Source organism: Oppia nitens, unplaced genomic scaffold, assembly GCF_028296485.1.
Source record: "Oppia nitens isolate AA-2021 unplaced genomic scaffold, nextdenovo-longstitch-racon4-pilon3 scaffold30_pilon_pilon_pilon, whole genome shotgun sequence".
Taxonomy (NCBI): Eukaryota; Metazoa; Arthropoda; class Arachnida; order Sarcoptiformes; family Oppiidae; genus Oppia; species Oppia nitens.
In genome coordinates, this window is record NW_026533211.1 from 1,029,802 (window position 1) to 1,048,473 (window position 18,672).

The window sequence follows — 18,672 nt, forward strand, 5'->3', positions numbered from 1 at the left end:
AAATTATCAGATAATAAAATAATCACAAAAATATTACAAAATAATATTAACATTAAATCCTATCTAATGAATAAACAGTATAATAGAAATAAATAATTTTTTGTAGTAAAAAATAAATAATTAATTACTTGAATAAATTTATGTATTTGAAAATTTTATGCTTTTAATCACAAGTAATGTTTTTTACTATTACTAATTACTAACAACAATAACTACTACTACTACAAATAACAAATAGTTATTTATTTTATTATCTTTTTTTTTTGGTGACTATACAATATTAACTTATTTTTTTCAATACATTAAATTGATTATGTAATATATGTAATGTACTAAAGTGACTATATTTAGTACATAACATATATTACATAATCAATTAAATGTATTGAAAAAAAATAAGTTAATATTTAGTTCAATTATTATATCTACTATATCTATATAACATTGTTATGATAATTAAAAAATAATAATTAAGATAGAAAAAATTAAACAATAATTAAACAAAAAAATATTATCATTATTATTATATACTGTATCTAAACTTTATATTATTATTGGTAGACTACTTGAAAGTGTGATATATAAACTTGAAAATTATATCAATATTTAATAAATAAATAAATTATTGTTATAAACTCTAATATAAATACATAAAAAAAATAAATTAGTTGACATAAAATTATATGTATAGAAAAAAATTCAATAATAACTTAATAATAATCGTGTTTTTTATTTCCCATATGGAATTCAAATTTTTTTTTTTAAGTATTATATAAAGTTTATATAACAAAACTAAAATTTTTTAACAATTAATTAATTTTATTTTTCAAATATATCTAAAAAATTATTTTATATTGTTTTGTTTTTTTTTGAAAATTAATTATTAACAAACAAAACAAAAATGTTTAATAAATATTATATTATAATATTTATTGCTAAAATTTATTTACTATTAAATTGTTTTGATTCAACAATTACACTTGCAATCAATAATAATAATAATAATAATAATAGTGATTATAATGTAAGTATTTATTTATTTATTTTTTAAAAAAACCCCTAATAAATATTATTTTTAATTATTAATCTAATTATTAGCAATCAATTGACTTATCCGATGATAGTTTTATCTATATATGCGGTGGAAGTGATGGTTCAACCTATTTGTCTCAATGTTATAAATATAACAAACAAACCGGTATTTGGGAAACCATACAATACATGTCCACTGAAAGGATTTCATTTACTTTGATTTCAATGGATTCAAAAATGTATGCAATCGGCGGCTATAATGTATGCAAATAATAATGTTTTTAAAAAATTATTTCAATAATTTATTTTCATTATAAATATTGTTACACACATGCAAAAAAAATGTTTTTATATTAACAAATTAATTAATTATTTATTAGGATAATGATTTAAATAGTGTTGAAACATATGATACACAAACAAATCAATGGAAATCAATTCAATCAATGAATATAATACGACGGTATTGATTAAAAAAAAATACTAGTTATTTAAAAAGTTTTTTTTTAGAAAAATTAATTAATAGTTTTTATTTTTATTTAATATATTATTATTTATTTTTTTTTAAAAAAAAGTCAGCATGGTGCAAGTGTAATACAAAATTCAATATATGTATGCGGTGGTTACAATAGTAAGTATATATATATATTTAAAAAAAAAAATTTGTCTGATTAATAACTAAAATTTAATTTGTCTTATTAATAATAGCTATTTAATTTTTTTTTTAAAAAAACAAACAAAACAAATGTTTCAAAATTAGTAACACTAATGATAAAAAAAAATTATAATAATATTAAAAATTGAAATTATATTCTGCTTGGTCAAATTTTTTTTCTTTGTCATTATTTTTGAAAAAATTATTTATATTTAGACAAATATATCAAATCATGTGAATCTTATTCACCAAATACTGATGAGTGGTCTTTTGTAACACCAATGACTACGGATAGGCGTGGTCTGGCACTGGTAGCCAACAATGGGTTTATATATGCTATCGGAGGCTATAATGGATTTGAATATTTAAATACAATGGAAAGATTGGATACAACTAAACAACAATGGCAACCAATGGCTAATATGAAATACACTAGGTAGTTAATATTATTATTATTATTATTATTATTATTATTATTATTATTATTATTATTATTATTATTATTATTATTATTATTATTATTATTATTATTATTATTATTATTATTATTATTATTATTATTATTATTATTATTATTATTATTATTATTATTATTATTATTATTATTATTATTATTATTATTATTATTATTATTATTATTATTATTATTATTATTATTATTATTATTATTATTATTATTATTATTATTATTATTATTATTATTATTATTATTATTATTATTATTATTATTATTATTATTATTATTATTATTATTATTATTATTATTATTATTATTATTATTATTATTATTATTATTATTATTATTATTATTATTATTATTATTATTATTATTATTATTATTATTATTATTATTATTATTATTATTATTATTATTATTATTATTATTATTATTATTATTATTATTATTATTATTATTATTATTATTATTATTATTATTATTATTATTATTATTATTATTATTATTATTATTATTATTATTATTATTATTATTATTATTATTATTATTATTTATTATTATTATTATTATTATTATTATTATTATTATTTATTATTATTATTATTATTATTATTATTATTATTATCTTTGTATATCACGGTTGTTCCGGTGTGATCACAGTTGTGTCGGCCACTTTTGGTGGCAGAGACACGACTGGTTAGACTCAACTCAAGTCTAGTACTTTTCTGACTGTTCTACAACTCTGAAGTATCACTGCTTTTTGCATTTCATAGATCTTAGTTTTTCTGATTTCCAGTGATTCCAAACTTAGGGCCAGATTTTTCGGTATTACGGCCATTGATGACAGGATTATAGGTATGATTTCAACTTTCTTAATGCGCCACATTTTATTGATCTCATAGGCCAAGTCTGTATATTTTCGGCGTTTCTCACTATGCGTGTCCTGTAGTTTGTGTGTTAGTGGGACCGCTATGTCTATTATGTACGCCTTATCTTGATGTTTGTCTACTAGTACTATATCTGGGCGGTTGTGGGCCACAGTCTTATCTGTTCTTATTTCTTTATCCCAGTAGAGCTTGGCTCTGTTGCTTTCCATTACACTTTGTGGCTCGTATCTATAGTATGGTAATGGTTCTTTGGTTAGTCCGAATCTTATTGCCAATTCCTGATGTATGATTTTGGCTACTTGGTTGTGACGGCTTAGGTACTCGGTGTTTGTGAGTACTTTACACCCATTTAGTATATGTTCTATTGTTTCGGACTCCATATGACACATCCTGCACTTGTCTGTTGGTATATTTAGCTTTTGGATGTATTTCTGATGGTTTCGTGTCGGAATCACTCGATCTTGTATTGCCATCATGAACCCCTCTGTCTCTCCATGAAGACCGGCGTACTTCAACCATTTTGTAGACATTTCTTCGTCTACGTGTGTTTGGTTGAGTTCTGCTCTGTATCTACCGTGGAGTTCTTTTGAGGCCCACGTGTTAATCCTCTCTTTTTCATTTTGTATTTCTATTTGATGTTCATTATTGCTGAGATTTAGAGGTGTGTAGTTGTTATCAAGTGTTGCTGTTATTTTGTGGAGCTCTGAGACATTGCATTTTTGTTGATGGTATTTTCTCAGCAATTCTCGCTGTTTGGCTTCAAGGCTTACAATGTTTAGTAACCCTCTACCCCCATGCTTTCTACTAACACACAGTCGTGCTACAGAACTTCTAGGGTGGTGTAGTCCAAACATTGTAAGTTGTCGCCTTATATGTCTTTCAATGGTCTCAAGTTCTGTTTTACTCCATTTTATTATTCCGAACGAGTATGTCAGTACAGGTATAGCCCAAGTGTTTATGGCTTTGAATTTGTTGTTTGAGTTTAGTTGAGATTTTAGTATTTTTATTATTCTTTGGTTTAATGTTTTCTTTATTTCTTCTTTAACTTCTGTCATTTTAGATTTATGCATTTGCTTAATTCCTAAATACTTATATATATCTCCATTTTCTAGTGCCTTTATATATCCGTTATCAGTTTCGTATTGATTTCTTTCAGAATAGACTCCTCTTTTCAGTTTCATTATAGCACATTTATCTAATCCGAATTCCATATTTATATCATTGGAGAAAGTTTCTGTTGTTTTTAGCATTGCATTTAAATCAGATTCTTTTTCGGAGTATAGTTTTAAGTCGTCCATATATAGTAGATGTGTTAGATTATATTTTGTATCACTTGATTTTAGATTTACGCCTTTTAGCTTTTTAAGTAGTGATGACAGTGGGTTTATAGCTAAGCAGAACCACAGAGGACTGAGTGAATCTCCTTGAAATATTCCTCTATTTATTTTGATTTCTGTACTTATTTTTGTTCCATTATTTGTATTGACACACAATTTAGTATTCCATTTTTTCATCATATTTTCTAATGTGTTTATCAGTGTGTTGTCAATTTTATATAGTTTTAACACTCTTAATAACCATTTATGAGGGACTGAATCGAATGCTTTCTTATAGTCTATGTATGCCATTTCAAGATTTCTATGTTTTTGACGAGCTCTTATTGTTATGATATTGTCTATTGTTAATTGCTCTTTACAACCCATTGAGTGTTTTATACAGCCTTTTTGTTCTTCAGCTATTATGTTGTTGTTACTTAAATGATTATATATTTTTGTTGATATTATGGATGTTAGGATTTTATACATTGTTGTTAGGCAAGTGATTGGTCTATATTTGCTGGGATCTGATGTATTTTCTGTTTTTGGGAGTAGATATGTTATTCCGGAAGTGAGGAAGTCATCGGTTTGTCCTGTTTGTATTATTTTATTCATTGCTATTGCCATTGGTTGATGAACTGTTGTAAAGTGTTTATACCAGAAGTTTTGTATTTTGTCTTGTCCTGGGCTTTTCCAATTGTGGGATTTATTGAGGGCTTCGGTTAAGTCATCTTTAATTATATTTACTGAAGTCATATGTGGTATTTCTTTATTTTCATCTTCAATATCATTTATCCAATTAGATTCTTTATATTCCTTTGGGTTACTCCAGATTTCTTTCCAGTAGTTTTCTATTTCATCTATTTGTGGTGTATTGTTATTATTGCTTGAATTTATTTTATTTTGATTTCTATAGAACATTTTTTCGTTATTATAGAACATTGTATTTTGTTTTCGTCTTTCGCTTTGTATTTTATATCTTCTAATTCTTTGTGATAGTGCTTGAACTGTTTGTTTTAATGTGTCGTTGTAATTTCGGATTATGGATTCAAATTCAGGTTTTCCAGGTTTTGTCTGTAATGATCTGTATATATCTTTTAATGATTGGTTAAGTCTTTTTGATTTGATTCCATTTAACACTTGCGTTATTCTTCCAATTATTTTTCTTTTCCCTTCTATCCGTGTCTCTATTCGCTTTTGCCATTTAGGTATTACATTTTCTTGATTTGGTTTTGTTGTAGACATGTGTTCTATTTTGTAGCCTAAGAGTCTCGATACTGCTACTGCTGCACAATACGTTATTGTATTAATTGCGCTCAACGACATATTTTCTTCGATGTAATTTTAAGTATATCATTTATCGTTATTATAGTAGATCTTGTTTTAATGCCACTTCTTATTTTTGGTAATTTAGGTCTGAATTCTATTTCAAAGTCTTTATATTGTTCTAAAGATGTTTTTAGTTCATTTTCTGCTGTTATTCTTTTTATTTCATCATTTGTATTGTTTATGTTATCTGTTGTTGTAGGTGTCTCTTCTATTTCTGGCACTACTTCTAGTGTGGTATTTAATTCAGTTGTTTCATTTAATGATAGTTCATGTGCCACTTGTTGTTTGATTTCTTGTAATTCAATCGGGGATATTTTATTATTCTTTGCTAAGAATCGCCGTTGGTCTGCAATTCTTTGTTCCGTTACATTTAGTTCTGGATATTTTTGTTTGAATGCTAAGTATATTTGGTTTCTGTAATCAGTCATATTTGTTTCGAGTCGAGTTGATCTGTAGTATTCGCGCATTATCAAGGTATTCATCTCATGTGTCCATCTCATGCGCTTTTGCGATTTGTCAACCAAATTGGTCAGTTGTTGCTGAGAACCAGCTTGAACTGAAACATTTTGGAGGTTAGTCTGATTTTGTTGACTAGTCTGCGGTCGCATTACATCACAGCTTTGCCCGCATAGCACATCACTGCGTGGGATATGATGCATACTTAACGAACAGCAGTCAATGCCTACCTGCTGAACGCGGGATTTATTTGAGAGGGTACCTCCCGAACACCCCCCGTTATTCCTACGACTACGTGTAATCATATTTATATATTTTGTGGCCTTTTTACGGGGTCCCGGTCCCTAGAGAAAGCTCAACACTAATATGTGTCTATTGCCACCCATTTCTCACCACTAACATGTGTTTGTTGAAATAGGATTTTTATTTTTATTTTTTTGAAACAAAAGTGGCCATTGCGTGTGAGGACGAGTAACTACTCGAAGGGTGAAGGGACATCCTTGCGGACGTCCCTTCGGGGTGGGGGCACCTTTTTACAGGCACCCCCGGGTGGGAGCACCCTTGCGGGTACCCCCAGGTGGGCACCGATACCGAAGTACCGATACCCGGGTCGGGCAGAAACTCGTCCTCACTTAGCACCCCGCTTTCCCCATACTACTTAAGTTGGCCGTCCTAAACAGCGTTGGTTGGGCAGGGACGGGAAGCACAGTTAAAACAATTTTTTTTTCTCAGAAAAATTGCTTTCCACATCAGGGCTCGAACTCACGATCTTACTCTCCATTACTCTACTAGCCCTACACACTAACCACTACACCACTGTGCCTCCTCTTATTATTATTATTATTATTATTATTATTATTATTATTATTATTATTATTATTATTATTATTATTATTATTAAGTTTTAAAATAAATTAATCAAAAAATTATTTAATATTACTAGATTAATAAATAATTAGTAATAATTTTAGATTATTAAAAAAATTATTAATTAATTAAATAACTTTTATCTAATTTCACTAATTTCTTTAATACTTTTTAATTTAAATCTTATAAAAAAACAAAACAAAAGATTTAATTTTGGCTCAGCATTATTTATGGATAAAATATATGTTTGCGGCGGTTATGATATAAGTGATGGGAAATCATGCGAATCATATGACCCGAAAACAAATCAATGGACACCAATTGGTTTATTATAATTTTAATTATCGAAATAATTTTATTTGTATGATTTTTTTTTTATAATAAATTTTATTTATTAGCATCAATGCTTATAGAAAGATTTGAATTTAGTTTGATTGAATTTAATGACAAATTATATGCATTGGGTGGCTATACCAAAGGTATATTTTAGACCAGTAATTTTAACTTTAAGTAGTATCATGATAATTTTGTTGTTGTTGATAAATGTTATTGATACCATGATAAAACTAATCACACATATAGACTAGTACAAATTAAATAAACTATGGCTTAGATAAAATATTTATTTAATTTGTATTCGTTTAAATGTTATAACATTATTGATGTTCAAAAATTTATAATAAATAAAATAATTATTTATAGATAACATAATAATTTTTATTTAGTTTAAATGTTTTTAAACATACACTACAATAAATAATAACTACCGGTAAATATTTTATCTAAGTCATAGTTTAGTTATTATTTATTGTAATGTATTTTTAAAAACATTTAAATTAAATAAAAATTATTATGTTATCTATAAATAATTATTTTATTTATTATAAATTTTTGAACATCAATAATGTTATAACATTTAAACGTATACAAATTAAATAAATTATTTATCTAAGCCATAGTTTATTTAATTTGTACTAGTCTATATGTGTGATTAGTTTTATCATGGTACTTTTCATAAATTATAATAATAGCTAAAAAAATTCCTATTTATAAAGTTAATCACTGTTTTAGACTATCTATAGAATTTAAATTAAATTCGTATGATAATGCTAAAATATTACAAAATTTTTTTAATTAAATTAAAATTATATTTATTACATTTAATTATTTTTAGATTTTAAACAAACAGATACGGTTGAAATATATGATCATAAATCAAATCAATGGTATTTTACGACATCATTGCCAAAAAAACTACAAGATTTTGGAGTAAATATCTTTGTTTAATATTTTTTGTTTTAATATTATTTATTGTATTTTATTTTTTAGGCAACTGTTATAAAAAAAATATGAAAACCATCATAAAAATTTTTATTTGCAGTACAATTAATATTTTTTAAAACAATACTTATTCATTGTTATTTAAAATTTTAAAGTTTTTAAATATTTGTTTTTTATTAATTATATGTAGAATTTATACATTTTTAACTTATATTACATTTTTATAAATTACTAGTTAATATTTATTTAAGACATTATAATTTAATGTAAAACCTATGGGAAAACATAAATTATATAATAAACAGTTAGTTATTAATTGCATTTTAATTAATTAATAGAAATATAAGTTACTTATATAAGTATAAAATATAATTAATTTAAAATATTGAAAAATAATTGATTATTTAGACAATTAATTTAAGTTAACAATAATAAGAAACACTTAACTTAAATATGATTATTTAATTGATAAATATATTATTATAATTAATCAACAAAAATATCAACTTAGGATTAATATTTAATTATATTGATATCTTTGTAGACACTTATTTAATTAAAAATTATATTATAGATGACATATATATATATATATAGTTTTATTAATATCAATAGTTTATATATAACTTAACAAAAATCTAATTAATAAATTTTTTTCACTATACTTAGACTTTTAATTATAACTTTAAACTTAAAAATATCATTTCTCTGTTTTAATTTATCAACTAATTTATAAGTAAACAAAATATAATCTAGCAATATTTATAATCATTATTATTAAGTACTTAAATTTAATACTTGATCTTTGTTATATAAACTTGAAAAAAAAATGATATCAATATTTTTTTTTACTGATTGTTTACTGATTTTTAGTATCAAACTTATAACAATTAATTAATTTTTTTTTCTAATATATGTTACAGAAATTATTATACGTTAATTGTTTTTTTTTTGAAAATAAATTATTAACAAACAAACAAAAAAATGTTTAATAAATATAATTTTATATTATTTATTGCATATATTTATTTACTATTTAATTGTTATGATTCAACAAGTATAATTGCAATCAATAATAATAATAGTGATTATAATGTAAACTATATTTTTACTTAAAAAAATGTTAAATATTTATTTTCTAAAAAAACCTAATGAATAATTTTATTTTTTTGATGTTATTGTAATTATTAGCAAACAATTGATGACTTATCGGATAGTTTTATCTATATATGCGGTGGATATGATGGGTCATCACAATTGTCTCAGTGTTATAAATATAACAAACAAACAGCTATTTGGGAAACCATACAATACATGTCTACTCCGAGAAATATATTTAGTTTGATTTCATACGATTCAAAATTATATGCAATCGGAGGCTTAAATGTATGCAAAAAAAATTGTGTATTTAAAATTGTTTTCATTTTAGTATTGTTACCCAAAAAAATACTCGTTTTATATTTGATTATTTTAAAATCTAAACAAATTAAATATTATTTTATTATTATTAGGACAAATATGAATATTTGAATAGTGTTGAAAAATATGATACGCAAACAAATCAATGGAAATCAATAGTATCAATGAATATATTACGCGGGTATTGATTAAAAAAACTAGATATTTAAAACAGTTTTTTCAATCATGAATATTTTTTAATTTTTATTTAATTTATTGATTTTTTTTTTGAAAAAAAAGTCAGCATGCTACAAGTGTAATACAAAATACAATTTATGTTTGCGGCGGTCAAAATGGTAAGTATATATATATTTAAAAATATTTTATAAGTTTGATAAATAACTATAACACAAAAATAATAATTAAATTTGTGTTTTATTAATAATAGATATTTAATTTAAAAAAAAACATAACAAATTTTATTTAAATTAATTAAAATCAACACTAATAATAAATAATGATAATATTATTATTAACAATTGAACTTATATTATGCTTGGTCAAATTTTTATGTGTACATTATATCATTATTTTTATTAAATTATTTATATTTAGATAAATATATCAAATCTTGTGAATCTTATTCACTAAATACTGATGAGTGGTATTTTATAACACCAATGACTACGGAAAGGTATGGTCTGGCACTGGTAGCACACAATGGGTTTTTTTATGCTATCGGAGGCTCTAATGGTAAAGAAATATTCAATACAATGGAAAGATATGATACAACTACACAACAATGGCAACCAATGGCTAATATGAAATCTACTAGGTTATTTAATTTTATATTATTTCTATTATATTAGTTTTCAAATAAATTAATAAAAATTACTAGACTAATACTTATTTAAAAATTATTTATAAATTTATAATAAATATAAATATCTTTTTAACAATTTCAGTAATTTCTTAAATATTTTAAGTTTATATTTTTTATTAAAAAAAATAAAAGATCAAATTTTGGTTCAGCATCATTTATGGATAAAATATATGTTTGCGGCGGTTATGTTAATAGCGATACAAAATCATGTGAAACATATGATCCGAAATTAAATCAATGGACACCAATTGGTTGATAATTTTAATTATTGAAATTATTTTATTTGTATTAATTTTTATAATTAATTTTATTAGCATCAATGCAATTAGATAGAGTTCATTTTAATTTGATTGCATTTAATAACAAATTATATGCATTGGGTGGCCTAACAAAAGGTATATTTTATTATAATCTATAGAATTTAAATTTTAACAAAAAAAATATTTTATATCTATATAATTCTATAATTTTTTTAAAAATAAAAATTAATATTAAATTTCGTATGATAAGTACAAAATATTCCAGATTTTTTTAGTAAAATTAATTTATATTTTATTTATAAGTAAGCATTATAGAATTTATTTTACATATAACTTAATTTTTTTTGTAATTATTAAAGATATTAACAAAATAATTAGATATATAAACCATTGATTGAAAACTATTAATTAATTGCAAAAGTTTTAGTCACATATAACAACATATTTTTAAAAGGTAGTCATATATTATCAAATATTAGCACATATTTTGCATTTAATGTAAAATAATAGTTAAATACTTTTTTCTTATGTATTTTTGTATGTATTATTTGTTTAAATTTTTTTAAAAAAATAGTATTTTATATGAATGCAACATAATTTGTTAATTTTTGTAGACATAATATAAACATAATATTTATAATATATTTTTCTACTATTTTCTAGTCTCTGCTAAAAGACAATAGAAATAAAAACATTATTTGCATCTATTTAAATTAAGTTAAATTTAATTAATATGTTTATTTATAAGTATAAATAACAAAAAAAAATTTTAAAATGTATTGTTTTATCATTAATTGTAAATATAAAATTAATTGATTGATTTTTTAAAATATAATCATATACTTTAGACTTTTCAAAAACAAAATATTATTACATATTTTCATGTTTTTTTTAAAACAAATATTTCATTGAATAAAACCTGAATTTTAGTCACATATATCATATAAATTATTTTTTTAGATATTGGACAACCAAATACGGTTGAAATATATGATCATAAATCAAATGAATGGTTTTATACGACATTATTGCCAAAAAAATTATCAGGATTTGGAGTATATATATATATATATATTGTTGTTAATAATATTAATTATAATATTTTATTATTTTTTAGGCAACTGTTATAACAAAAATATGAAAATTTTATGAAAAAAAAACATTTAATTTTTATTTGTATTAAAGAATACTTATTCATTGTTTTAAAGTTTTTACATATTTTGTTTACAATGTGTAATATTTATACTTTTTTTTAAAAAAAATTTATAATACATTTTTTTTATAAATTAATAGTTAATATTTATTTGAGACATTGTAATGTAATGTAAAACCTATGGAAAAATATAATAAACAATTAGTCTTAAATTGCACTTTAATTAATAAATAGAAATAAAATTTACTTAACTAAATAAATTAGTACACAATTAATTAAAAATATTGAAAAATAATTGATTATTTAGATCAATTAATTTTTTGTTAAAAATAATAAGAAACACTCTACAAATATGATTATTTTATAGATAAATATATTAGTATTATTTATAAACAAAAATATTAACTTAAGATTAATTTTTTAATTATATTGATATCTTTGTAAACACTTAATTAAAAATTATATGTTATTAAAATATCTAATATAAAAGTAGTAATTTTTTTTATATTTTTATTATGACAAATATATATCTAGTTATATTAATATCAATAGTATATATATAACTTTAATAAACAATTTTATTTCAGTACACTAAAAATTATAATTATAACTTAAGTTTATCATTTTAATTTTAATTAATCAACTAATGTACCGTATATACAAAACTATATACTCTAACAATATTTTTAATCATTATTATTAAGTACTTAAATTAATACTTGATCTTTGTTTTATAAACTTGAAAAAAATGATATCAATATTTTTTGTTTTTTTAATGATTATATGATTTTTAGTATTAAATTAAGTTTATATAATAAGACAAACTATTAACAATTAATTAATTAATTTTTCAATTATATCTAAGAAATTATTAAACATTAATTTTTGTTTTTGAAAATAAATTATTATTAACAAACATTAAAATGTTTAATAAATATTATTTTATAGTATTTATTATTAATATTTACTTACTATTAAATTGTTTTGATTCAACAAGTACAATTGCAATCAATAATGTAAATAATATATTTTTAAAAAATGTTAAATATTTTTTTTTAAAAAAAAGACTAATAAATAATTTTATTTTTAAATATTAAATGTAATTATTAGCAAACAATTACTGATGACTTATTAGATAATAGTTTTATCTATATATGCGGTGGTTTGGATGGCACAACCTATTTGTCTCAATGTTATAAATATAACAAACAGACAGGTATTTGGGAAACCATACAATCCCTGACCACTAAACGGGACTTTTTTAGTCTGATTTCATACGATTCAAAATTGTATGCAATCGGCGGCTATAATGTATGTAAAACAACAATCATATATATAAATTAAATTAAATTAAAATAATTATTATGTCATTAATAAACATAAATAATTAATAATTTTTTCAAAAATAAATTTAAGGGTAAAACTTTAAATAGCATCGAAACATACGATACACTAACAAATAAATGGCAATCAATAGCACCGATGAATATAATACGATAGTATATAATATAAATTAATACAATTATTAATTATTATTTTTTTTATTAAAAAAATAATGTTAGAAAAAATTATTGATTATATTAAAAATTATATTATTTGTTATATTTAAATATAAAGTGGTCATGATGCAACTGTAATTCAAAATACAATATATGTATGCGGCGGTCAAAATGGTAAATAAAATATAATATTATTAATTAATTAATTTAAAAAAATAATGTTTAATAACTAAATACTAACTAAAAACTCATTTTAATATATTAATTGAGTTATAAAAACAAATAACACATTGAATTTTTTTTATTGTCTATAGAAAAAACTAATTAAAATATTTTAAAATAAACAATTATTTGCAGAAAAAAATTTATTAAATATTTTTTGAATACTTTAAATAATTGAAATTTTTAATTTTTTTTAAAAATAATTTCAATATTCAGGCAATGTATTCAAATCATGTGAATATTATTCGCTAACTACTAATGAATGGCATTTTGCTCAACCAATGGATACGGATAGACGTAATCTGGAACTGGTAGCTAACGATGGCTTTATATATGCTATCGGCGGTCATAATGGTAAAGAATATTTGAATACAATGGAAAGGTATGATATAAAAACACAACAATGGCAGCCAATGGGAAATATGAGATATGCTAGGTTAGTTATTTATTTAAAAAAAAAATAAAATAAATAAAACAATAATTATTGTATGAAAAAATATGCCAAATTAAATTTTTAATAAATATATATATAGTAGATACTGACAGGAAAAGCTTACTAGCTTAATTTTTAAATTATAATTTTAAGTTATTGATTTGCAAAAAATAAAAAAAATAAACATTAATCAGTAATAGTTTATATGTACATGATGATATTTTTTTATAAATTTTTATAATGTTTAATAAAGTACGTTGTCAATTAATTTAAAAATTAAGCTAGTAAGCTTTTCCTGCCAGTATCTAATATATAGTTAAAAATATTTATAATATTGTAACTAGATGAATTTTTTTTAATTAATAATTATTTTTTGTATAATGTAAGAGCCTATTTTGGATCAGCATTATTTATGGGCAAATTATATGTTTGCGGCGGTTTGGGTAATAATGATCAAAAATCATGCGAATCATATGATCCGAAAGCAAATCAATGGACACCAATTGGTTTGATATGATTTATTATTATTTTTTTTTTAAATAAAAAATTATTTTTCAAAATAATTTATACATTTTTGTTTGTTTGTTTGTTTAGCATCAATGCTATTAGATAGACGTTATTTTAAGTTAATTGCATTTAATCAGAAATTATATGCATTGGGTGGTCAAGGAAAAGGTATATATATTTTTTATATATCAAAAAATAAATAAATAAATTTATTTAGATTTCTATTAAAAATCATAATAATTTATATATATATATAACTTGAAATATAATTTTTAAATTAAATATGTAAAATTATTATTTTTATAAATAGTAAATCATAATTTTAGACTAGTTAGACAGTTTTATAGTTAAATTAAATAATAAATAATATAAACATTTAAAATTATTTTTAAATAAATATTTTAATAGATGGTAAACCAACTGAAACGGTTGAAGTATATGATTATAAATCAAATCAATGGTATTATACGACATCATTGCCGAAAAAAGTTTACAATTTTGGGGTAAAATATTTTTTGCAATTTATTAAAATATTTAAAAAAAAAATTAATTTATTATATTTTTTATTTTTATTTAGGCAACTGTTTAACAAAGTTATAATACAAAAGTATAAATAAAACATTACCTAAAATTATTTTGAAAAATTAATAGTTTAGAATAAAATAATGTAAATTATTTTTTAAACCGATTAATAAAAATTTAATTAACAACTTATTATTTAGACAGCATTATCCACTAATAGTAATAAACAAGTTATTATTACTTATTATTAAAAAAAATAAAATTATAAATTCTCTAATCTTAACTACCATTTAAGTCTAATATTTATTTGTAATTAAATATTTTTTTAAAAATATTCACTAAAATAGTAATTAACTGAAAAATTGTATAGTTTTATTTTTATTAATACAACTAATAAAATTATTTAATTATTTAATAAAAAGTTTATTAAAGTAATTTTAAATATTTATTGTTATTATATTCAATATAAACTGTATAATCTAAGGTACAATTAATAATTTTAAAATAAAATAATTTAATTCAAATTTGGTTTATTTTTAGTATTATATACAATAAAAACTATTAGAATATTTTTTATAACATATTTTAGTTTTAGATTTAATTTAAAATATTTCCAATTTAATTAGTTGATTAAATATATGTATATATATATATATTTTTTTATATATTTATTAAAAAATTTTATAATATTAAAAATAAAAATCTATTTTTAAAAAGCATTATTACAACATACATATAATTTTAAAATAGATTTTACACAAACAAACATCAATATAACACATTAAGATAATAGTTATGTCTGTTTGTATGACCCTTTACCTCAACAACCATATTTTAATTCAAATCTAAAAATCTATTATTATATTTTAAATTTTTATTCAAAGCAATGTTATTTCTATTGGTTATTTTTAATGTTTATTGAGGTCAGGTAGGTATTAGGCTTAAGAAGGCAGGTGTTATATAATAATATGGTAAATTTATGTAAAATTTTCACAAATGCAAAAATTAACTAAACTTTAAATATTTTCAAAATTATATTATCTCAATTATTGTGCAAATTAAAAGATTAATTTATATAATTATTAGTCAATAAAAACTTATCGCGTTATTTACTAAATATTTAATAAACGCGTAAATTATAAATTTAAATATCACTTTGTTTTTATTTTGATTACAAATATGTTTTAAATTGCTATTTTCATCATTTTGTCTTATCATTGAGCAATCAATTGGACATTTGGATTTATTTTATAAAAGAAGTATATTTAAATTATTTAATTTTGATAAACTTTTCCTATTATAACATAATAGTTAAAAATATGAGGAATTTTTTGAATAAACAAGTGTTTACATGATTGAACCAATTGTTGATCAGTTGGATTAGTCATTGACTGATATTTCACTTATAAACATCAGTCAATCTCCTATAGAATAAAATGAATAAAATAAAAGTTTTGCTTACATGTTGTTTTTGTATTGATTTTGTGTATTAATAAACTTTGTTGTTTACATAATGTACTGATATCTATTAAACAAATACTTGAGTTGTTTGTTACGGAGCTGTGAGACGTTCTCTTCCACGCGGTTACAGATTAGATTAAATTGGATAACCAAACTGTAGATTATGTTGCCATGCGTCCAGACATGTCGTTATATCAACGTGGCTTCCGTCTGGTCTGTCGAGCACAAGTACACTGTATCGGTAAAGTTTTTCAAACACCAACAGTAAAGAATACGGTTTATATAATTAGCAAGATATGTATACGACATTATAAATATTACATACAAAATATTAATTTTTAATTGTGCCAACTTATTTTATAGAGGTTTTTCTGAATAGTATAAATATGATAAAGTGATAAAGTGATTTTTATAATCTATCAGAATTTACTATTGTAGTTGACTATTGTATATGCATAACGATAGGTCGCAATATAATGTATTTCGATGATAATTCTTATTCTTAGATTGGATTGGAAACAAATTTGGCAGTCATTCTAATTTATTATATATATTTTTTAATTAGTAAGATAATACACTAATATAGTCATGTTGCGCGGGACAAACTAGTTTTTATAATGATAATATTATGCGTAACTATTAAAAAAAATTAAGTAATAATCTACATATGTTTTTTGTGTTGATTAAAATTAGTTTTTTTTAGTAAATCAATAAAATGGATTTAAAGATTTAAAGTGAATGTTAATACAGAGCCCTAATATTATAATCAATACTGTACTATACAATACAATACTAACATTTTTTACTCTCTCTCTCTCTCTATCACAGATATTTTCTACTAAAAATATTGTTTTTGTTGCTATTGTTGTAAATGTATTTATAATGCAGTTTATATTTAATTGCAATATTATTACTAAAATAATGTCTATATAAAAGTATGAATATATAGTATAATACACAACTCAATATAAATCTCTTTTACATTTACTTTTCTATCTATATATATCTCTCTCTCTACTTAATAAAAGTAAAATATTTTTTTATCAATTTTAACAAATTTAACAATCTACAGATGTTTTATTTTCTTAAATTGAAAATAGATTTATTTCTAAATTTAATAAATTTATTAATTAATACTAGTCATAAGTCATATAGTATATGTTGTATTTCTAAATTTTAAAACACTTTCTTATTTGATTTATAACTATAAACTTATGACTATTACTTTCATTATAACAAACAAATTCAATAACAATAATGATTGTTCAAACAAAACAATTAAATGATCATGTTGGATTTGGTGGTAAACTATTGTTGATGAGATTTGTTGTTATTTTATTCATAATACAATTTACTGTCAATTGCAATGATGACGGTAATTATAATAATAAGCTACTTAATATATAAATAATTAACCGATTACTTATATTTTACTAGATTATATGATATACACTATATAAATACAATTAAAAATAAATAATTATCATATCGAATATCTTATTATATACTATATTAATATAATATCTTAGTTTAAATTAACAAATTATTTTATATTTAAATGATTAACCGATAATTGTATAGTATACTTTATACTTTTTATATTACTATTTTTCTGTTTTACTAAGTCTCTCTCTTTAAGTTACATTAAGTTTCTTTGTTAGTCTGTAACATAACTTATCTGTTTTTCAATTAATATATTTGTTTACTTTTTTTTCTATAGAACAATGTATAGAATTTTTGGAACAATGTGAAGATGAGAGTAGCAAATGTTGCGATGATGAAATCATATGCGAATTACATCAGTGTCAATGTATGGGAGGTGATAGATTTTATTGAAAAATGCTTTTATTAATTATATATTTATAAATATATAGAAATAGATTATTTTTAGAAATATTTTTTGATTCATTTTTAGTAATTATATTGAGTAACAATAAAAAAATTATGTAATATCTTATAGATGTTTTATTTTTGTAGTTTTTCTAGTGGTCTTTCTATTAGACGTCGTCAGTGGCGTCAGTCGTTTAATCAAATACAACTAATTTTAAAAAAAT

The 18,672-nt window shown here is 21.4% G+C and overlaps 1 protein-coding gene across 1 annotated transcript; it reads left to right on the forward strand.

The window, feature by feature from the left end:
• The first annotated feature begins 1,131 nt into the window (after window positions 1-1,131).
• On the forward strand, window positions 1,132-15,356 carry LOC128956511 (uncharacterized). The gene is made up of 23 exons (XM_054302228.1): window positions 1,132-1,293; window positions 1,413-1,495; window positions 1,608-1,663; window positions 1,904-2,123; window positions 7,205-7,323; window positions 7,398-7,478; window positions 8,174-8,268; window positions 9,472-9,666; window positions 9,792-9,880; window positions 9,979-10,034; window positions 10,294-10,513; window positions 10,694-10,812; window positions 10,876-10,956; window positions 11,782-11,876; window positions 12,952-12,990; window positions 13,085-13,285; window positions 13,391-13,473; window positions 13,592-13,647; window positions 13,912-14,131; window positions 14,516-14,634; window positions 14,723-14,803; window positions 15,044-15,138; window positions 15,213-15,356. Exons 1-23 carry the CDS (start codon window positions 1,222-1,224, stop codon window positions 15,222-15,224), a joined length of 2,487 nt encoding a protein of 828 aa, XP_054158203.1. The 5' UTR covers window positions 1,132-1,221; the 3' UTR covers window positions 15,225-15,356.
• The last annotated feature ends 3,316 nt before the right edge of the window (window positions 15,357-18,672 follow it).

What these genes read in the sequence shown, in the direction of transcription:
- LOC128956511 (XM_054302228.1), top strand. Translation starts at nt 1,222, where the DNA reads ATGTCCACTGAAAGGATTTCATTTACTTTGATTTCAATGGATTCAAAA. An exon ending in GCTAATATGAAATCTACTAG is followed by an intron (nt 10,514 to 10,693) that starts GTTATTTAATTT and finishes AAAAAATAAAAG; the next exon opens with ATCAAATTTTGGTTCAGCAT. An exon ending in TGTATGCGGCGGTCAAAATG is followed by an intron (nt 13,648 to 13,911) that starts GTAAATAAAATA and finishes TTCAATATTCAG; the next exon opens with GCAATGTATTCAAATCATGT.